Source organism: Agelaius tricolor, unplaced genomic scaffold (genome assembly GCF_023055355.1).
Source record: "Agelaius tricolor isolate 1412-34295 unplaced genomic scaffold, bAgeTri1.0.p SCAF_23, whole genome shotgun sequence".
In the NCBI taxonomy this organism is placed as follows: domain Eukaryota; kingdom Metazoa; phylum Chordata; class Aves; order Passeriformes; family Icteridae; genus Agelaius; species Agelaius tricolor.
In genome coordinates this window covers 5,583,418-5,605,269 of record NW_027269283.1, presented here as the reverse complement: position 1 = coordinate 5,605,269, position 21,852 = coordinate 5,583,418, and the positions used below count along the sequence as shown (strand labels likewise).

Sequence of the window (21,852 nt, the reverse complement as noted above, 5' to 3'; positions counted from 1 at the left end):
GCGCTGGCGGAGCGGGGCGGGCGCGCAGCGGTGACGCTCCGCGCAGGGCGGAAAGAGGCGGAGGCGGCGGCGGCCAGGAGCGCTACTGGTTATTATTGGAACCGATACAAAAGGCGGGCGGCGCCGGGACCCCCGGGCCCAGCCCGCGGCACGGCAGCGAGCGGCGGCCCCGGCCGCACGGCCCGGCGGGCCCGGGCCCTCAGCCGTAGTGGTACACGAAGTCGTAGCTGCTCGGCTCCTTGGGGATCGGCGGCGGCGCTTCGGGGATCTGGATGTTCTCCAAGTCCAGGAGCCTCAGCTTCATTTCCATGCTAAGCAGCGTGTCCAGGTCGCTCTTGGTCAGCTCGCTGGACATGTCCTTCCCCAAGAGGGCGTTAAGCCCATCAATCCAGATACAGTACTGTGGAAAAGAAGGGGTCATTCACGACTCCAGGTATAAATGACACCTTATGTCGATTCTTTCTGTCCATGCAAAAATTAGAGAACTTTAGGACAGGAAATACTGGAGTGAGTTAATATGTAGGGAAAAAATCCCACCCCCAGCTCTAAAATAGTGCCCACTTCCATTTCCAATGGAAATTAAAAGCCTAGAGCAAAGTCTAAGCCCATGGTTGTACTAGAAAGACAAGAGTTTCTACTGTGGCACAACAAATGAAAAAAGTAAACCTATTCTAGGCATCATAGGAGGAAAAAAAACCAGTGCAGGCTAGGGGAAATTAGTGTGGAAATTTTTTTTCTTTTTAAATGAAAAGATAACTAATGGGGAAAAAAGATGGTTCATATAAAGCATCAGCAACATATTCTAGGAATGAACCTGGTGAGAGACAGCCTGCTCGAGTCTCTAATGAGAAGCAACTGATCCTTCTTAATCTCTGAAATTAATTGCTATATATTCTACTATTTAACCACTACATTTCTTACCTCATATTTATTAGGTGCAATGAAGTTCAAGGTCTCATCGGGATCGTATAATATGGAGAAGGCCAATTCTAACACTTCCTAAATGGAAAAGAATCTTTCACTCACCAGCTGAACAGAACATTATAGCACCTTCTGCCTGCCACCTCGAGAGAGCTGCCTTGCTGCAGCTCAGTGCACTTTCTCACACTGGTATTGTGAGCAATTCTGAAGAGACTACAGCACAATCATGCTTACAGCCCCTCGCAGTCACAAAGGAACACTAGGAAAGGGCTCAGACAAGAGTGGGGTTTGTACACAGCACACCTGCAGTGGGGGAGATCATTCACTCCTCTTGCTTGCTTTCAATCTCAAACACAACAGCATTAGATATTAATGAGAGTGAAAAGGGAGCACTTGCCTTATTCTGTTTCAGTGCACTTTTCTCCTTCATGTGTGGACAATCCTTCCCTGTGACAATGGCTTTGATGTCTGCAACTGGAACTAACAGTGAAAAAGTAAAACTCCCAAACAAGCAATCCTAACCAGGAAAATACAGAACTTTGTTTTGTCTTTGCAACTGGACACTGTTTGTTTTTTAGCTCATTAGTGCAGTTTTCCAAAACACATTACCAGGAAGACATCCCTGCAGCTGGCTTTTAAAAAAGAACTATCAACTAATTCCAAGATTTTAAGAATTTGGGCAAGGACCAAAAGTTGGTATCTCCTTAGTCAGGGCTTCAGCCTGCTGCCTTTCATCTTTAGCTAGGATTATATTCAGCCTCTAGACAGCAGAGCACAGAAGAGTGCACAGCCTGTAATCAGGACTTACTTTTTTCCTGTAAAGATTCAAAGGTCACTTCCCCCTGGGCATTATCTTCCAGGTCTCCATAGTGTAGCACCTTGTGATTCAGAGCCAGGCGACAATACCAGAATCTTTCTGGAACACACACCAAGGGTAAGCTGAGCAAGATCATTCACACAAGGTCTCACAGTCACTATGAGCCTCCCCACCCAATCCATCTGCTCGCCCAGCTCCTCAGCACAGCTTCTTATTCATGAGGGGATGGCTGTATTCTTAGAAATGCACATTTGTGCCATCCAAACTACTGGCTGATATGGACAGCCAAGTAACCAGCTTTTCTTTCTGGCAACATGCCTGCTGACAGATTAATTAATTAGATCTTTTTTGCTACAGTTCTTCACATGAAAAAATACAGTAGACACTGTCCCCTTACCTTGTCTTCTGCGATTTCCAATTTTCCTAAAGCTACTTCCCTCACAAAGCCTGTTCAGGCGCTGCTGCTTTATCAGCTCCAAGATCTCGGGTTGGATTTTCTCTCTCAGCTCCCTGGCAATCAAATATGGAAGAGTAAGCAGAAAATGGAGATAATGGCAGGGATAGAAGGCAACTGTTTTTGTTAGGCACGTACACAATAGGTGGGGACTGGAAGTCATCTTGGCTCATTCTCTCAGACTGGCGTAGCCGCAGAATCTCGGAATAGCTCAGGCTGCGCAGTTTACTCTTGAACTGGTCCAAGGAGTTTGGTTTAGAGGGCAGAGCCCTTGTGATCTGTTCCCTAACAACCTGCATAACCTAAAGAGGTGGGACAGGAAGAAAAGCAAGTCACGTTCTTGTTGGCAGCAGAGTATCAGTGCACAGCTCAGTGGCAGCAAGGATCTGACATGGGATAACCAGGGCCAGGAGTATCAGGATACTTGTGACTTTGAAGATCCAGAAGAACCAAGAAGGACCTCAGGGCATTCAAATAAAAGTTGAGTCATCCTCTTTTACAGCCCATACCAATGCCCTGTCACATAATCTGTGCCCTACTCCTTAACCAAATATACAGACTGAGTAAACATGTGCTGATCTGCCAAAGATTTTACAAAAATATCTCTTCTCCATCCTGACCTTATTAAAATCTTCTGCTGTCGCCCTCATTTCTTTCCAGGTCTTGTTCAACAGCTGGATACAGATGGCAAACAGTTCCTCAAATGCACGGTCATGGGTGAAAAACATGGGGTGATAGTCATTCCTGCCTTCATTGGCTTCAGAAAGAAACAAACCACAGCCATGTGAGCATACTGGACACAAGGCACTAGGAGTAATTAAAGTCCACTACAGTGACAGACAACTGATGGTGTGCAATAGTATTTACTCCAAGAGATTAAGACATTTCAATACTTTGTCACCCCATAGATAGTTTATTGATAACAGCAATTCTCCCCACACTTCACCATGCAAACCTCTGTGACTCATGCCCTTTTCATCCTGGTCCCCCAAAGTAACTGCTTACAGTGTTTCCCACCTTCCTCTGGTGGAATTTCTTACAGTGGTTAATTTTCTCAGAATGCTGTTTTCCAACTGTCAGAGCTAACAAACTTTTCCCAAGTTCATGGTGGTTTCAAGATTATTTTTTTTAACAGAGCACCCTTCTGAAGCTCTGGGAAGTCGAAGCTTTCTGCTTGTATCAGTTTGTCAGGAGAACCAGAGTGCACACACCAAAATTTCTTACTTTATTTTGATAATGATGTTATCACTCAGACATTAACTGTGCTAACTCCAAGCTCGTCCTTTCCTTACATGGCAGAAATGAGATCAAGGTACAAATGCTTGTGAATATTAGGTTTTAGAAGCATCAGCCCAGCAGCCTGTGAAGCTGGGTAGTAAATGGTACTTACGGAGTTCCCCAACTTGCAGGATCTCACAAAGCATCCTGGTGAGCTCGATGGCACTGCGTCCAAAGGGACACTCGTGTTTATCTTCTCGGCTGCTGTTCTCCAGAACAATCTACAAGAACAGGATGCCACACACACTAAGAAGAGCTGCTGCTGAGGTGTTGGCATCTGTAAAAATCAGCAGCTTCACGTACCCTGATATAGGTGTCCTGATGAAATTTGGCCAAGTAAAGCATGTTGTCCAATGCCAGCATCCCAGGGGGAGTCTGTGTAAAATCCATGGCTGGATTGATGTGATTCTGTGAAAAGAGTGTGTAGAAAGAATCCAAACAAATTAGCTCAAAGGAATTGTGTGAGAACCTTTTCTGAATGAATTTGAAACCACATGTCCATCAAGCACTCTCTCACATCTATCCAAGAGGTAACCCTGAATACCTGCTGACAATGCTATCTGAACTTTCTAGAGGAGAGGCTGGTTCCAAATTCTTCATAGCACTGGTGCATATGGTAAGGAAATACCTCCAGAGAGTGCCTAATGAACCCCTGCATTTAACCCATCAGCAAATTCATAACGATCTTCCCCAGGAGTGTGAGCGAAACTGAATCTCTAAACTCAGATACCAAAGTAAGGTAAAGGAAACAGCTTTTATAAAATAACAGCTATTTCTGTTCCTTATTTCCCCACAACTCCTGTGGAGATTGCTCAGATTGCCTTGACAGTCTAGATGCATACAGTGAATCCCAGCATCTTGTAGTCCTTGGTGTACATGGCTTTGCGTTTCTCTGTTCCGCTGCCAGGGACGGTGTTGCTGTCAGACTCTGCATCAAATGCAATTCTTCTCAACTCAAATATGATGTCTCTCTGTGCCTGAAGGACAGAAGGCAGGGAAATGGTGACGTGATCAATCACTACAGCAGTATTTTCACAGATTGCACACTCCTGCATCTCTCCTCAGAGCTCACACAATGAACACAGAGAGATGCCAAGGGTCATGAGCACTTTGCACAAAGAAGCAATCCATTTCAAAATGGCAAGTTTCAGTACAGTGGGTAATGCAAAATATTTGTTTGCACTTTTCTCTAACTGCAAGTTAAGTTACAGGCAATTTCTAGGCATTTAGGTAATGCTATGGCATTTCTCCTTAAAAACTGTAATAGAGCTGAGTAACAGACACCTGAAAAATACCCAGTTTTCCTCCTATACTGCAAGCAAATAGATAAAATGATGTGCCTGCCATAAAGGTAAGATAACCAGTTTGACAGCTGGTCAAGAAAGGAGTATATGACTTTCAGTGCCCACTTACATCTCAAAGTCCCACAGAATGCAGCAGGATGGTCATGAGCATACCCTAATCTCAAGGCTGACAATATGAAGGGCGAGTTGGAAACTTTATGTACCATGCACTGCAAATTCCATAGCACTAGGAAGCCCAGGAATAAGGTCCTTTGTACATCCTATTATATCAGATCTTACTCAGCTCTAATAGTGACCTGATCATTGGGATCCATCTTGGTCATCATTCTCTCTTCCAGGAGATTAAAGGTCAGGACCTGCAGGACGTAGAGCTGATGTGCCATTTCTGTTTTAATGGGGCGGTTTCCTCTGATCACATGCTGCAAAACAAAGGAGAGGGTAGAAATTAAGAGAATGCAAATTAAAGCTGAAGTATTAACCCTAGGCATATGCCAGGCTGCATGTGCACCTCTCTATATAAACATTCAGTTGTTGAACCTTCATATCCCACCAGAAGCATAATTAAAATGCTCTGTAAGAGCAGAGAGCAGCATCCTGGTAACTCCCTTTTGAATAAGCTTTACCTTTGAAAGAGTCACTTTTCTGCAAGTGCCCTGAGGGCAGTAGAATTTACACTATACACTAGTGAAACCTCCACTGAGAGGACATTAGGAAGCACTGTCATTCCAGACATACTTACATTTAGGATTATAGACCTCAGGTGCTTCTGGGCAAATGCATTAGCCATTTCCTGTTGTGGAATTTAAAGATGAAATAACATGAGTGAAATATAAACAAAAAGCCCACACTGTACAGAGAGGAGAAAATGGAAGAAGCCTATGAATTGGAGATAGCATTGGCACACAACAAAGTGCTTTTCTACAGACTGTCAATTTAGCATCTCACCACAACTCATAGATGGCTCCCCTACAGAACATCACTAGTGTGGAGAAAGCCACTAGCAGAGTCAAAGCACAAAAGCAAATTTAGCTTACTGCTGGACATCAAATGGTACTTCACTGTTAGGAGATATGGCAGCAGGGAGCACACTGTGCATTGCCCAGGAAAAATCTCCAAGAGCTTCCTCCAATTAGCATTTCACAGCTTCTTACCCCAAGGTAAACACCCAAGATAACAAGAGCTATGGGATGCAGGTTTCAGGTCTCCTCCCTTTCAAAAACACTGCCTCTGAAATTTATTTCCTTTGTCCAGTTTCCAAAGAGATGATCAGAAGTCAGCTTGAGGACAATTTACAGAAGCATTTGAATTTACAAAAATACAGGCTAGTAATTTTCATGCTTAGAGGAAAGCTTCCAGTTTCCCTCTTGACTGCATGGCTCCCTTCTCTAGATGAGGAGGGTTTCCCAAACATCAAGTCATGATGACAAACAGCCCCAGCAGATGCAAGATGCCTTTAGTTCCAGAAACAGTTACACATTCATCTGCAAAAACCTAATCTGTGCTTTCCTTGGAAATTGTGAAGATGCACTTTCTAACATATCAGTGACCCCATCACCCCTGCTAGGAGAATGGCACAAGTGCTAATGTCAAGGTGAATATAATGAGTTTGCTGCTACAAGCAAAATCTTTTGGGTAAGAAGAATCTGTTGGGCATTTTATCATCTGGAAGAAGTCCAAAAGAACTGACAGTCTGAGATCTCTCTTCACATTCCTGTGCAGTGCAGATTGAGAATTAGGAGCAGATGTGGAGTCTCAGACAATTGCACTCAATCAGCTGTACATTCTGAGCAATCCAAGACTTTCCAACTGCTCCTATCAACATCACTCTTGACAGAGCAAGAAGTCTGCTAAAATGTATGCATTAACCTTGCTCCAAATTCCCATTACCACTTTTGATCCAGACAGAAAGCTCCTGAACCAAGACAGTGACTGACAGCCAAGCTGTAATGGCTGCAAGTTCAGCAGGGCTCATCTTACAACCAAAGTGAGTCAGTGCTTGAGTAGAAAGTATCTAAGGAGCATCTAGATGAAGTAGGAGGCGCTTTCAGAGAGAACACACTGCCCTCTGAGTCATTATTTTCTACTACTATTTGTGAGATGAGTACTGAGAATAGGACAAGGCTCTGTTGTTAGGATTTGCTCATGCATGCCACACAAAGAATCCTTTCTCTGAAGGAACTGGTTTGTATGTGGGATGGAGTTAACAGGTGACTGAAGCAGATAAAAAGTGGGAAGGACAAAGACAATTAAACAATTCTAAACAGCATAGAAAGAAGCATCAACACACATACAGTCTAACCACTGCTAAGGGATCTATGCTCTGCTGAGTTCAGTAAGGCCCACTTTGCTGCTTGATGGTCACAGAAACACAGAATGATTTATGCTGAAAGGGATGTCTTGAGATCACCTAGTCCAACTCTGCTGTTTCAAGCAACATCAAACAGATTTGGTTGCCCAGGACTGTGTCCAGTCAGGTTTTTAATATCTCCACTGACGGAGACTCCATAATCTCTCTGGGTAACCTGTTCCAGTGTTTGACCCCTATCATATTTATATTGTGTGGGTGTGCACATTTCATGTGGAATTTCCTGGGTTTTAAGCAGTGCCCACTCCCTCTTGTGCTGTCAGTAGCCACAACTGAGAGGAGTCAGGCTCCCTCTTTTTTATTCCCTTCCATCAGATATTTAAACACATAACATCTCCCTGAGTCTTCTCTTCTTAAGGCTGAGCAATCCTAAATCTCTTAGGCTCTACTCATATGAAGATACTCCAAGTCCCTTAGACAACTCCATGGCTCTTTGTGGTCATTTGAATTGTATTCAAGGGAGGAGGAAAGTAGTGAAAAATCCCTTGGAATTTTGTTTGCTATGAGGTCTACTATCTCTGCTGAATTACCAATAGAGGAGTATGATTTTTCTTATTTTCAAGTATTAAGCATATCCATTAATTTTAGAAATTATGTAACATTTATTGAGACGGCAATTTCCACTCTGAAGGTGCTGCATCCTTGAAAAAAGTGGAACATTCTCTGTGCCATGCAGAAAAGCAAAAAACCTACCAGTATCTCAATAGAGAAGGTTCCAAATCAACCAATTAACAAGAATGGTGATTTCCCTGGAGTGAGCAGAGGCCAAAAAACATTCTTGAACTACAATTACCATAAGGGAGAAGTCACAAAGTAGGCAGAATTTATGGTCTAGTCCCCAGTCAGCATCAAGTTTCGTGACTGCTCTTCACAGACAAACAGCTCTATCTTTAGAAGGATGCAGCTGGATATGAAACTGTCATTAGCACAAGTGAGATTTGGGCTATAAACTCATGCTGCAGTAAGTTTAAGGAGATTCAGATTGCTAAAGGACTTGTTTCCAGTTTTACAATTGGTTCACCTGGTCAGTCTTGCAGAATCAGTTTCCTTTTATGACCATCTGTATGACCTTGTGTGCACAGAAAGCCATTCAGGGTTTCTCCTGCTACTGATTCTTCTCCCCTCCAGAATCTGAGTGCATCCCCAGGAGTCCTCCCACCCTTCTCCCTAGGTTCATCCACTCTCTGAGGCTGTGGGCATCATCCCTGGGATACAAGGAGGCACAGCTAGAGAAGAGCTAACATGCCTACAGTCCCCTACATGACCAGCCCCCAGGCTTGAGTTACTTACAGTGATGGGCAGGTCTAGTGGGTTAAGCAGCTTGTCCTGCTGGCAGAAAGCAAAAAAAGGCACAAAGAGAAGCAGACAGGATTTAGCTTGGAGTCCAGGAATAAGGCACAAACAGGGCACTAGAGAAGAAAGGCTTAACACAGCAAAGCTACACAATACACACATATGCACATCTTGCAGGTAGCTGAGATCTTGGGAGCTTCCTCAGAGCAGGGCAGTGTTTCATTTCTCATGTTTGTCAGCAGGAATATCCCTCTATGACTTAAGAAAGGTCCCTTTTTGGGGGAGAGGGAGGTGAGTGTTTCTTTATTAAGTACATACAGCCCCAAGGAGTTTACTCAGCCTACCTCTTCCATACACAATTAACTTTAAAAAACTTCCCATGCTGTCTGCAGGATTACTTTCTGTCTCTGAAGGTCTTTCAGAATCCTTTCTGAGCATGTCCTAAATATAGATGTGTGCTCCAGGACACAATATTAATGGGATGGTACTTTTTCTCCTCTGTTGCCATACTGAAACAGGCACTTAAGTTCTTGGCAAGGTCTGAGGTCTACCTTGCCCAGACAATATGATTTCTGAGGCATAAAAAGCCAGGCAGCAACCATCACTCAGGTTTAAAGTCAAAAGGCAAGAACAAACCTGTCTCTTGTCCTCAGGTGCCTTCAGGAAGAGGGCATTGATCAAGGCAATGGCATATGTCTGAATCTCTTGGTTTGAGCTGCAGACACAAAAAAGGGAGGCTTGTAAGGCAACAGGCAATACAGAACATTACAGCTTGCTGCTTTACCTGCACCATGACAACACTGACTACAGCAGTTGTGCATTTTCAACAGACATGCAGGACTCATCTAACCCATGCTTATGATGTGCAACTCTTCAAAAGGCTTGCAAAAACCTGACAGAGATTTCTGACTGACAGGTCCATTATCCAGGAGGCCCAGCAAACTGCAGCCCAGCACCACCACAGTTTGTTTCCAGTGCTGAAACTATCTCTGTAAAACCTGGTTATGGTACAGTCTGCTACATGGACACAGCTTGGAACTTGCATGGAGCAAGTTATTTTTCTTCCCTATGCCAGTGGAAGCCACCAAAATCAAATGGAACTAAGGGGAAAGAATGCTTCACTGCAGAACTTCAGGTGCTTAGCCCCTTCCTAGGTCACACAGAGCATGTGGTTATACTTGTCACATTCAAAACTGCACAAAACTAAGCTTCTAAATGCCAATGTTATTCTTCTGTCCTCCTCCTGATATTCTGTCAAATGCAGGTTTGTATCCTGTAATACTCTGACTCTTCCTGGGGGCAGACCTTGGCTGTCAAGTCACTCTATCCCTCAGCCCGACCCAGAGCACTCCTGCATCAAGCTCTTCTGATGAACAGAAGTCCAGTGTACCTCCTAAATGAGTATGTGTGCATGAATATACTTATCTTTAAAAATATATTTTTTTATTTATTTAACTATACATGTAGACATAAAAGATCTTTTTATAAAAGATCTAAAGCCAATACTTCTTTTAGCTTAAATACCTATGTTCCTCACTTTGACATATCTCTGGATAACAACCATATTCTTTCTTCTATTGCTCCCTTCCAAATCTTTTTCATTTTGGTCAATCTGCTGTACTTCCAACATGCAAATCTCCATGCACCATCCTAGGTTCTCCTTGGGCCTCCAAGCTGCACAGGTCTCTGAAGTCTGTCATTCACTTTTGCTCTCCTTTTCAGGGTTTGTTGCTCTTTTCACCACACTGCTTGCTTTTTGAAAAAGCAGAACAATTTTTAGGTTAGTTTCTCCTCTTCTAACTCATCTCCTTTGGACTTGTTTCCATGGTCATGTTCTTCCAGAACATATCCTCTGTTATGAACTGTTCCCTCCTGATGGCCTTGCCAAGAAAACCACCAGAAAATCCTGACTCACCCTCCCCCTCCCCTTCCAAAATATTCCCTGCATGGATGCTTTCTTAAGTGACCATTTGTGTTCTGGAAGCACTTAAGCACACAAGTTTATGTCTTGAACAAAGATAATTTGCTTCAAAAACCTGGACAAGTGTGTTCAATGTAAGGACCAAATCTGTGTTTGAGTAAACCAGAAATCATAAAGCTGAAAGAACATATAGTCTTTGCAGAACAAAGCTGCTGAGGTGTTCAGGAGAACTTGTTTAGCTTTTCTATTAACCAAATTCAAATGTATAAACATTCCAAGCACGCAGTGACATTGATGCAACACTTTGTTTGCACTATAATTTGGTTAAACTACTGATCTCTGATTAAAGAGCATCAATCACATTCACAAATAGTGCTTTTCCATACAGTCAGAATTAAAAGGCTTGAGAAAAACCCAACCTGTTCAAAGCTCTAACAACTACATGCAGCTTTTTTATAATGAAGAGTAGAACTGACCTAGACAAACAGCCCTAAGAGACAGAAATTAATTTGCCAGTTTGTTTGGAAAGGGAGGAAGAAAATGAAGGGAATTTTTAATCCCTTCAAGCAAGAAAAGCAATTGTTTTCTTCCTTAGTATGCAGGACAAAACCCAGAAGATGATGAGCTCTTAGATTCTAGTGGAGACAATTTAAAGAGGGGTAAAAGTGACAGACAGCTGGATGCAAAACCTTTGGGAAGTTGTTGTAGTGAAATGCAGGTTTGGTCCTTGCACTTGGGCAGTTATTTAAAGTGAAATATCTTTGTTCAACACTCATGTGCCCAAGTTCTTCCAGAACACAGAACATATTTTTCTAGGATCTCACTTTTCAAAAAAATCCATTAGAAATCCTGAAGTTCAAGTAATTGTCGTATTGGTAATGCTTAAAAAATATAATATTTAAGTGCTGCAAATGTAAGAGGATGTATTTTGAAATAAACAAGTAGCCATAAAATTGGTATAAATCCCCCCATTGCTGGGTGGACACTCACACTTGCAGGTGGGAAATGAGCTGCCCCACAGTGATCTCCTCTGCAATTTTCTGGTACAGAGTCTGGCTGTTGAGCACCATGCTCTCCAGGATGGCCAGGGAGCGCTGCAGGATGGACACGTCCACCATGGGCTGGCTCACGTACCCTGCAATCTGAGCACACACCAAGTCAGCTCAGCTGCTGCCAGCCAGGACACCTTGTGGGGAGTGAGAGCTCACAAAGGGGGTGCACTGTGCTCTCAGACAGTACTCAGCTTCTCAGAGTCTTGAGCTCTTCCTGGGAGAGGCTTTAAAGCATGAAAAGAAATAATATCCACTCACCCCCTCCACCTAAACTCACCTGTTTGATGAAGGTTATTGAGACCATGTCCCAGGAGACAATACCGTGGTCCATGAGCTCCAAGAAGGCAGTCAGGGTGAAAGCCAGCATCTCACTATAACTGAGAAATTGAAGAATTCAGTTACAAGAGATCTGCTGGCAAGAAAAATAGTCCACTCAAGCTGGATAAGAGGAAAACGTCACCACGTTCTCCTAATAACACAGTGTGGCACCTGGGGGAGCAATAAGGTGTATGCATTCATGCAGATAATTTTACTGTTTTGTAGAAAGATATTTTACTTTTCCTGGTTACAAGCACAAATTAAAATGAGCAGCAGTAAGTCCCTAGTCCTGCTACCAGAGACTCACAATCACCAGGATCAGTACTTGGCTACTCAAAGGAGCAAACACGTTTCCACGTCAGAAAAAAAAAAGGGAAGTTAACTGTCCTCTAAATATTGGGACCTGACTTGAAATAAAATGAAGGCACAGCATGAATTGTGGAAAATTTAATACATAACCACAAGACAGAAAGATAAAAGAGACTGAAGGGAAGATTGCAAAAAATGCCAAAAATGTATTAGTTGCTAATATATAAGAACAGCTATAAATGTTATTACAGTAAGTTATCAAGACTTTAAAAGTACTTTCAATGAAATATAACAACTGCAACAGAAAGTCCAACTGAATTCTTTGTACCATAGTTCACTGTGACTGTGCTTGAGGAAACTTCCAGAGCAAATCATGACTGTCTCCTCTTCTGCTTCGTGAGATTTAGCAAATGACTGGAAAGATTTTGTCTCCACAAATCAGCATTTGCTCTAAGGTTGTGAAATTGCTTAATGCCACTTCAGCTAGCAAAATGAGCCCCTTATTCAAGGCCTCCTCCCAGAGTCCTGGAATAAAGGAAACTTACTGGGATAGAAGCTTGGTCCCACTCTCCACAAGCCGTGTCAGCACTGTAATCCCTTCCATGTTGATGAACTCTGTGGCAAAGGTGACGTCTGCTGAAAGTTTGGCCAATTCCTTCATGGCATCCAGCCTGGCCTCCATGCTGTGGGACTGGATCCTCTCCATCAGCTGGCGAGCTGCCCTGGACTGGCAGGAAAGAGGGATGGTGCCAGTTACAGAGCAGGCACCTGCAGGCTGAGTCCTGCCAGCATCAGCATTCTGTCAGAAGCCCATGGGTGGGCAGGGAGAGCAGAGCCAGGCTAGAGATAGCAGCAAAGTCACATTCAGCAAGTGCTGCTATCAGCTGCAGTCAGCAAGTCTAAGACAGACTAAAAAAAGGCTTCTCTCAGCAACAGTTGCAGCCAAGCAGGAGGTGAGTAAAATGCTGGTTTGCATGTTAGAGCAAATGCCTGTTTTTCTCCTCGCTGAGGTGAGTGGAGGTGGGTATAGAAATATGGAGCAACACCATTAAAGAAATACAATATTGATAAAAAGTCTCACAGATTCAAAGAGAAGCATGATCTCATTTTGTGTATCCACAAGACATTCTGTAAGATTTCTCAGACACAGAATATTATATCCTCTTAATTCCCTTTTGCCCAAGTACCTTCTCCCAATCCTACTCACCCTCAGCTCTATGCCAAGAATTTGCACAAAAAAAAGGTTTAAGAAGTTAAATAAAAAGAAAGCTGAAAAAGGTGATTTTTGAGGGCACAATAGCAATAATTCAGCAAGAACAACCTCCTCTTCATCAAATTTGTCTCCATTTAAATTTTTTGCAGTCACTGGAACTGTTGCTTTCTAACTAACCAGGCTAAGTGCACTCACATTGAAAATTCATTTGTCAGGTGTTTCACAGCTTCCTAATCTAGGAGAGGCACTAAAACTGTAGACTGGATTTATTGACAGGAAGTCCTATAAAAGGGCAGAGCATCCAAAGGAAAGACACACACCACAGCCAGGAGGGAAAACAAAGAGTGTGTGCCTCACTGTGTGGAAGGGCCCACCACAAAGGTCATTTGCAATCACCCCCTGCAATCTGGGGGAGAAGGAGAAAGAAAAGCCAAGAGGTAAGAAACAGCCTGCCACCCATGGAGAGTTACTGAGAAAGAGGGAGGTGAGGAAGCATTTACCGGGGACACTGCCAGCTGGAGGATGGTTCCATTCTTGATGTCACAGCGAGTCTGCAAAGAAAACACAAACTTTAACTGTGGAAAAGTGTGGGGGGGAAATAACCCAGCTGGATCTACAGTGCACATCTGTATGCACAGTAAAGGGGCTCCTATGCCACACAACCCCACTGAGGGCACTGAATTTGAGTGCCTGAGTCCCCACAGCCAGGCATGCAAAGGGAACAGTGCAGAGCTCCTCTGTTGAATGGCACCACTTGAGTCTGAATCTCTCTGAGAGCAGAGATGCTGCTCCTCAAGGATTAGTGCAGGATTGTTCCATGACTGTAGTCCAAGACATTCTGGACTCTCCCCCAGGGTTATCACAAACTGCTGCCTCCCACACTGACCTGCTCAGTGATGTACAGCTGAGGACCATCAGCATAACGCAGCGTGTAGTACTCAGGGTTTGGCAACGACCACCTGGCAGAGGAAGAAGGATACATTAAGCATCTTTGTCCTCTTCTAGCTGTCCATTAGGAAATGGAGCTTGATCCCAGGAAGTTGCAAAAGAACTTCCAAGCAAAGCTTTAGCAGGGGAAATTAGGTCTCCCAAAGAGGAGAGAAAACTCCTCTTGAGGACAATGTGGGACTTAAGCCCATTCTAAATCAACTCTGTGGAACATCTGAACAGGCTTACACTTCAAGAACAGCAGGATGGGCCAATCCTCAGAGAAACTGACCCTAAAGTGACAAATGCACACACTTAGAATTGGAATAAAAATGGAAGGCTCCCATTTTCCAGGAGATCCTTTTCTTCACAATTTAAACCCCAGCCCATTCCATGGCCAAAACCAGCAGCAGGCAGCATGGACTGTGCTAGCAGCACATGAACAAGCAGCAGACTTCCACAGTAACCCAGCAAGATTTGTCAGCAGGACAGACTTTCTCCACAAGGATTCCCAGAGAACTACTCACCCATCACAGACCTCCTTGATGATGGATGCAAGAGGCCTTTTCTAGAACAGAAAGAGAGTCCTCAGTAGCCGTGTTCCTCTCAACCAGAAAGGAATACTGCCCATTTCTATGCTTCCCACATTCCAGTAGCAACGCTGGGGTGCCTTTCCTCCCCCACCTGGTTACCAGGTCTCACCTGATCTATTTCCAGCAGCTGGGCATTGGCACCTGGCCACTCAACAGCCACTTTCACAATGTCTGAAGGTGGTGGCATTGCTCCAGACTCCTCCAGGTGCCCTTACAACAGCATACACCTCCACACCTGTTAAGAGAAAGATAGTGAGCATCTTCTCTGAAAGCTATTTCACTTGCTACACTGGATCTAACACCAAGCTTTGAAACACCTAAGCTCAGCCTTACGGTTTTCTGGGCCTGACAGGGACAAAGCAGCCATTATTAGCAGAGATCAAGGATTCACATAAACAGCATATTGTGAAATTGCATGCCCAGCTTCATCACCTGAGAAATACTGAGGGCTTGTTGGGGCACTCACAAGAGGGGACGTTGACCAGCAAAGCCCCATCTGCCACCCACTGTCTGTACTGGCAGCTCAGGCTGCAGGACTGCTAAAGCAGCAGCTCCCTAGGCTCAGCTGTAGGTGAGAGCAGGAACAGACTGTCCAGGTAGCCTCCCTCCCATGGGCTCATGTTTACTCATGCCCCATTCAAATTTCTTAGACAACTTGATCTACTCAGGTACCCAAACAGGCTCTTAGGCAAAGCTAGCTTTATCCTATTCCCTTCCTATGATATCATAAATCCAAGACATGAGCATCCATCACAGAAAATTAGGTAACTCAGCATTTGCTCTGGAAGTGTACCTTTCACTTCTTTAACATGCCTTTCAGAGCATAAGCTTGTGTTCAGGGTTTGGTCCCAGTCAGTTGTCAGACAGTGGTTTGTGCCCAAAAAATTGGACTATGTGACCTCCTGAACTCCTATGACAGCCAGACTTGCTCCACTCTACCACCCCCCATCACCTGGAACGTATCTGGCAAGCCAGATTCAGAATTTCATTATATTCTGGAAAGCCAACCCCAATTCACAGAGATGGCTACAAGTCAGTATCAGTACTCCTGGCCTTCTCTTTCTGTTTGAGCACCAATCCCAAGAGTGGCTTCTATTTTCTTAAAACTCATTAAATAACTGTAAAAGTAAACACATCTCATTCAGAAAAGTGCCAGTCAAGTTAGGTTCAAAATAACATCTCCAACCTTCCAGATAAGCAGCAAACATTAGCTGACCTTGGAAAAGCAGCAGACTCAGGGCACCAAATCAGGGCAATTACCAGTATCCAACCAGTACTCCCCAAAAAGCCCAATTTGTATGACACCCTTAGACCTGTAGGGTTTCCATGTATTAAATCCAGGAACAGACAGGCAGTTCCCAAATGCTGTGTGATTTCCACTCACTGCTCTCCAGCAATTAAAGGCTATGATGACCTAAACTGAAAGCCTGAGAAACACCAGTCCTGTGCAGAAATCACACACTCAACATCCCAGTACCCAGCCTGTAATAACTGAACAGGTAATTACCTCTCCCATGAGCAAGCAGGTCACAACCAGAAAACATCTAAATCTATTCAATGTTCAAGACACAACAAATACACAGTGTAGAGACAGGGCTCAAAGATTAGTCCCTGAGTATTAAGAACTGAATTTGCAACTTTTTAAACTAATTTACCCATGAGTAATTATGCATGAGTAATTAGCATCTAATTACCACTTTTCCCTTCAGCCTCTTGCAGTACAGTCATAGTCTTTTATTTGTATTGCAAGTGACAAGTTGCTACTGAAAAGTACAGGGAAATACAGCAATTTATATGCCAAAACAAAGATGTCCAAATTATTAGAGGTAGAAGCCTTTACAAATCTCTGACTTGTCTTTTCCCACTCAAAGAACATGCCTCATTCAGATAGGGAAGTGCCCATTAAAACAGAAATGCTGATATGAGGGGAAATCCTGAGAAATAATAGAACGTTTAGGTTGGAAAATACCCTTTAGGTCATGAAGTCCAACCATAAACATAACCCTGCCAAGTCCACTACTAAATAATGTCCTTAATAACCATATAAATGTCCTGTTTCCTCCCCAAAAAAAGTACTGCAGAGGCACACAGCACCCAGAGGTCATGGACTCTACCTGCAGCTCCCCTAGTTGGACCAGGGACCAACCAAGTTGTATTGCACTCCCTTGGTATCTCAAAAAAAAAGTTCTCAGCTTCATACAAATTCCAAGTAACTCACCATGATATTTAACACTCATTTCTGCCCCAAATGTCTTCCATAAATGAGCACCCACTCTTGACTGGCAACCATGCTCCCTTTCCAATCAGTATTCAAGGCACAGCAAATACAGAGTGAAAGAAACAGAGCTTCAAGACTCTGAAAAATATCTTCAAGGGTTTTTTTTTTTTTTTTGTGCACAGCAGCACCACAGAGCAGACACCACAGGTATCTCTCCCAAGGCAGAGATTTGAACACCAAAGTGACTTGGCTAAGGAGAACCCAGAGAAACAGGAATTAAAAATTAAAAAAGTAGGAAACGTTTTAGAACAGTCTTGGTCAAACAATGCTTTGAAGGACCAACACAGACCGATAGTTCAGCAGAAGCAGCTTTCCAGAAGAGGATGACTGGACCATGGAATACAAAGAGTACTTCAGGTCAGCCTCTTAATGTGAGGTTGTGTGCCAAAAGCATGCTTTGAAAAGATTTCACTGTGCATCTGCAGACAAGAGGGGTGTCAAGATGTTTGGTTTTACAATGGATATTTTGCAGTGCAACAATGATAGAGCTGATAAAATTGTTGAGAAGCTCTTGTGAAAGTGCAGACCATGATGTTGTGTCATTGTGTTTACCAGTCAGTCACTCATGTGCATGCTCTCACAGCACATTCTTCTCAACAGCATGTAAACAATTCCTCACAGTTTGTACAGAGAGACAGAAGCCAAGCTAAAATCCATCAAAAATTAATTCAGTCTGCTTCTGCAGAGTGAGATCTGTCATGTAAAGCAGTGGTGCAGGGGTAGCTGCAGGGCAAGGAAAAATCAGCAGAGCCACTAAAAACACACTATTCAAAAGACTTCTGAGAAGCTGCAAGCTAAAACAACTACAGTATTTTAAGCAGAATTTCCCTATTCACAAACTCAATCTTCTTTTCATTACAGATAGAGAACAAAGTGTGCTGCACACAGAATGAAAATGAGGAGGATGAAAGAACATTCTCTGAAAAAGAAAAGCTGCCTGGTAGAATCCCCCAGTCAACAAGCAAATAGCTGCAGCTTCTGAAACCTGTAGATGCAACAAAACACCCTCGGCAGTCCTCAGCAAGTCCCCAGATGGTACCAACTGGCCAAGCTAAAGTTGGAAGTGACATTGGCACAGGGACTAATGGGACAGGTGGGCAGAGAAGACATTCCTTGGCCAAGCAGCATGAAAGGGTAGGAGATAGCAGAGCCCAGCCTGAAGGCTATGCAGTTTTCTATGCTACCTCACACACCAAGCAACGAGAAACATCCCTGTCTAGATAAACCAGAGAAGCAAATGGCTCAGATTCCCTGCCTCTGGAATCCTACGTTGCTCCAAAGGCCTTCCATGGCTGCACTTTGGCAGTAAAGCTTACGCCTATCGGCCCTGGAAATGCACATTTCAACACAGCACAGCAGAGACCGTCTCTTGGCAAAGACAGAAACTGATAGCAAGGAGCAAAAAGAGAACTGCTTTATTATTTTCAATCAGTCAAGTGACTTCAAAGCCGCCAGCTAGGCGCCAAGCCCTGAAGCTTGGCCCAAAACCCAGCTAAAGGAATTAAACAAGAATTTTTCAGCTAAGCCCTGTCCGCGCTGTGCCTCGGCTCCCGAGGGAGCACCGGCCTCGCCCCTCTCGGTGTATCCGGGAGCAGCGGGGGCGGCGCGCCGGGCACAACGGGAGCTACGGGAGCTGGGGCGGCGGCCAGGCCGGGCCGGGCCGGGGGCGGGCGGAGGAGCCAGGCCGGAGTCAGGGCCGCGGGCACGGTGGGCGCGGCGCCGCAGCGCGCCCGGGGAGGCGGCAGACCCGAGGCGCTCCGCCGACGGCTGCGCTCCCTGTCCCTGTGTCTGTCCCTATCCCTGTCCCTACCCACGCTCTCGCCCGCCCGCGCTCCCCCGGCCCCACCGCGGCCGCCCCGCGTTCCCGCGGCCCCGCCAAGGCGCTGCCGGCGCTGGCACCGCCCCTGGGCGCGTCATGCGCCCGCCGCGCTGCCATGGAGACCGCGGGGACCATGGAGACCCGACCCGACCCGACCCGCCGGCCCCGCCGCCCCAGCGCACCCCCTGCGCAGCCGGGTCAATGCCGCTAACCGAGCGTCCCTCGTCCCCGCGCCCCTCCTCGCCTCCGGGGCCGCCGCGGCGGGGCTCACGTCAGTTCCCCGTGCCCACGGTGCCCCGCCTCCGGGAGCGGCTGCGAGCGCCAGGGGCCGGGCGTGCGGGAGCTCATGCAGGGCAGCCGCTCGGACTGGCGCGGGGCTCTGCGGCGGCCGCGCTCGGCTCCCTCCGCCCCGGCAGCGAGCGCGGGGCCGCGGAGCTCTGCGCAGCCCCCGCCCCCGGGCGCGCCCCGCCCCGGGAAGCGCGGCCGCGGCGCGCCGGAACGGGCGGGGCCCGCGCAGCGCGGGCGGAAGTCGCGGCGGCCGCGCGTAGGAGCTTCCGCCGGGGCGGGCGGGGAGCGCGGAGCGAGGGAGCGCGGCGGGACCGGCAGGAGCAGCAGCGGCGGCGGGGGGAACACGGAAAGCCGCAACCATGGTGAGCCGGGCGGGCCCGCGGGGCGGGGATCCGCCGGTGCAGCGAGCCACCGGTGCAGGGAGCTCCGGGCCGGGCCGCGGGTAATGCGGCGCTCTATTGCAGACGGTGGGGAAGAGCAGCAAGATGCTGCAGCACATCGACTACCGCATGCGGTGCATCCTGCAGGACGGGCGCGTCTTCATCGGCACGTTCAAGGCCTTCGATAAGCACATGAACCTCATCCTCTGCGACTGCGACGAGTTCCGCAAGATCAAGTGAGCGGTGGGGGCGCCCCCAGCCCGGCTTCTCATCGGGGGGGCCTCGGGGCGAGAGCCAGGACAGCGCTGGGGCAGCGTGTGCTGCCGGCTCCTGCAAAAACACTCACGGGTTTAGTCTCTTTTGTCAAATCCCCAAACTGCCAAAGTTTATGGGATCCTTTGTTTCGGTTCTTTCCAAATAACCAATATACGTGATGCCATTTGTAGCAGTTTAGATTTCTTTTTGTACTTGGTTTGTGGCAGATAAAAATGTGCTCATCTCTGGAGAAGCGGCCTAGTCATATATTCTGTTGCAAGCTCAAAGAGCAGCATTCATTCATTCTGTTTTTTCTTCTGTTTTGCAATTTTTTTTCCTCCCCAGACCTAAAAATTCAAAACAGCCAGAGCGGGAAGAGAAACGAGTCCTTGGTCTTGTGTTGCTGCGAGGGGAAAACCTGGTGTCCATGACAGTTGAAGGACCACCTCCAAAAGATGTAAGAATGAGTAGAGAGCTAAAGAAAAGAAGGGAAATCTGATGAATTTGCTTCTTTACAGGGGAATGCTGCTATTGTATTGTTGTAGACTTACAGATCTTACAGATGCTGTTGTGACTAGGTCCATCAAACTTCTCTGCAGGAAGCTCTAATTCCTTTGTGGGCTGGGACATTTCATTGGACAAAGGAAGGCTGTGAGCATCTGTAGGCTCTGAGGATTTCTGATAAATCTTTCTTTTTTGGGGCTGTGTTTTCAGACTGGAATTGCCCGGGTGCCCCTTGCTGGAGCTGCTGGAGGACCTGGTGTTGGGAGAGCAGCAGGGAGGGGAGTTCCAGCTGGTACTCCCATGCCACAAGCTCCAGCAGGATTAGCTGGCCCTGTCAGAGGAGTGGGAGGACCATCCCAACAGGTGAGATACTATGGCCCATGTGGCTTTTATTTTTTGGTACCAGTGTGATGCAAGCAATTGGTGTAGTGGAAGAACTGTAACCTTAGTTTCTGTTACCACAGTTTGAGCCTAGCGAGGCTTTTTTTTTGGTACTTTATCTCCCTAGGTATTGTCCTGTATGACAAAAGAGGGTTGAAAAGTGTAGCTTTTCACACATAATTCAAGTAGTATCCATTGAATTGTATTACAGGTTGTAGTGTTCTTTAGTAAGTTAAGAGAAGACTGGTGTAATTTCTGAAGGGGAATTTCAATGTTACTTTTTAGTTATTATGATAAAGTAGGTGCTATTTTTTCTGAGTCTGTTTGTTTTCTGTACAGGTGATGACACCCCAGGGTCGTGGAACAGTTGCAGCTGCTGCTGCAGCAGCCACTGCCAGCATAGCAGGAGCCCCAACTCAGTACACACCAGGGCGTGGGGGTCCTCCCCCACCCATGAGCAGAGGAGCCCCTCCTCCAGGTAGGAATTACTCTGTAGAGCTCACATTTTGTTGCAAAATTGGTGATAAGATTTTTCTGATGAAGATCTGGTATTGTGGGAGGTATCCTGATACCCAGCCAGTGCCTTGACTATTCAGCTGGATTGACATGCTTGTTTTTTCTCTGGCTTAAGGAATGATGGGGCCTCCTCCAGGCATGAGACCACCAATGGGCCCCCCCATGGGAATGCCACCTGGCCGAGGGGCTCCCATGGGAATGCCCCCCCCAGGCATGAGACCACCACCCCCAGGGATGAGAGGTGAGCACAGGATATCCCAACTGCCGTGGGGCTCTGAGAAGCTGTAACAAAATGTTTGAAGGGTGATGCATTCCAGTGTCTCCCTAGCTCTGCTAGTTGTCAAAGTGCTTTGGTGCCAAAAGGGGTCCTAGGCTACTGTGAGCATGGGGAAATGTTTTTTTTTTTGTTTAGTTTTGCTGCTTCTTTTCTCTTCAACTCTTTCCTTTATTCCCAGGACCCCCTCCACCTGGCATGCGCCCCCCAAGGCCGTGAGAGTTCTGTGTTGTACCTCTGAAATGGGAGAAGACCAAGAAGGGGATACACTGAGTAGTACCACCTGTCAGACCTCTGCTATGTATATTTTATATCTACTGCTGGTGATGTTTGACCTTTTTAATAAAGATGGAAAACCTAGTACTAGGAGTCACTGTTGTGCTGGTCTGTTT

The 21,852-nt window shown here is 45.9% G+C and overlaps 2 protein-coding genes across 5 annotated transcripts; one reads left to right on the top strand and one right to left on the bottom strand.

The window, feature by feature from the left end:
- Window positions 1-71: 71 nt before the first annotated feature.
- ELMO2 (engulfment and cell motility 2) lies at window positions 72-19,331 on the bottom strand. Of its 4 annotated transcripts, none has more exons than XM_071446835.1 (22): window positions 19,045-19,331; window positions 14,875-15,000; window positions 14,700-14,740; window positions 14,132-14,204; window positions 13,746-13,796; window positions 12,578-12,759; window positions 11,683-11,782; window positions 11,344-11,495; window positions 9,069-9,147; window positions 8,430-8,465; window positions 5,514-5,564; window positions 5,071-5,193; window positions 4,313-4,447; window positions 3,774-3,878; window positions 3,583-3,691; window positions 2,813-2,949; window positions 2,331-2,494; window positions 2,136-2,248; window positions 1,730-1,837; window positions 1,315-1,395; window positions 922-995; window positions 72-400 (listed from the first exon to the last, which is right to left on the bottom strand). In XM_071446835.1, the coding sequence occupies exons 2-22, from the start codon at window positions 14,950-14,952 to the stop codon at window positions 200-202; spliced, it is 2,193 nt and encodes a 730-aa protein (XP_071302936.1). In that variant the 5' UTR covers window positions 14,953-15,000; window positions 19,045-19,331; the 3' UTR covers window positions 72-199. The 4 variants fall into 4 exon arrangements, with proteins under 4 accessions (XP_071302936.1, XP_071302934.1, XP_071302935.1 ...); XM_071446833.1 differs by having other exon boundaries at window positions 1,315-1,401; window positions 19,045-19,330; XM_071446834.1 differs by having other exon boundaries at window positions 1,315-1,401; window positions 19,075-19,330.
- Window positions 19,332-19,372: 41 nt separating this feature from the next.
- SNRPB (small nuclear ribonucleoprotein polypeptides B and B1) lies at window positions 19,373-21,829 on the top strand. The gene is made up of 7 exons (XM_071446840.1): window positions 19,373-19,512; window positions 19,615-19,766; window positions 20,131-20,242; window positions 20,500-20,652; window positions 21,010-21,148; window positions 21,302-21,427; window positions 21,642-21,829. The coding sequence occupies exons 1-7, from the start codon at window positions 19,510-19,512 to the stop codon at window positions 21,677-21,679; spliced, it is 723 nt and encodes a 240-aa protein (XP_071302941.1). The 5' UTR covers window positions 19,373-19,509; the 3' UTR covers window positions 21,680-21,829.
- The last annotated feature ends 23 nt before the right edge of the window (window positions 21,830-21,852 follow it).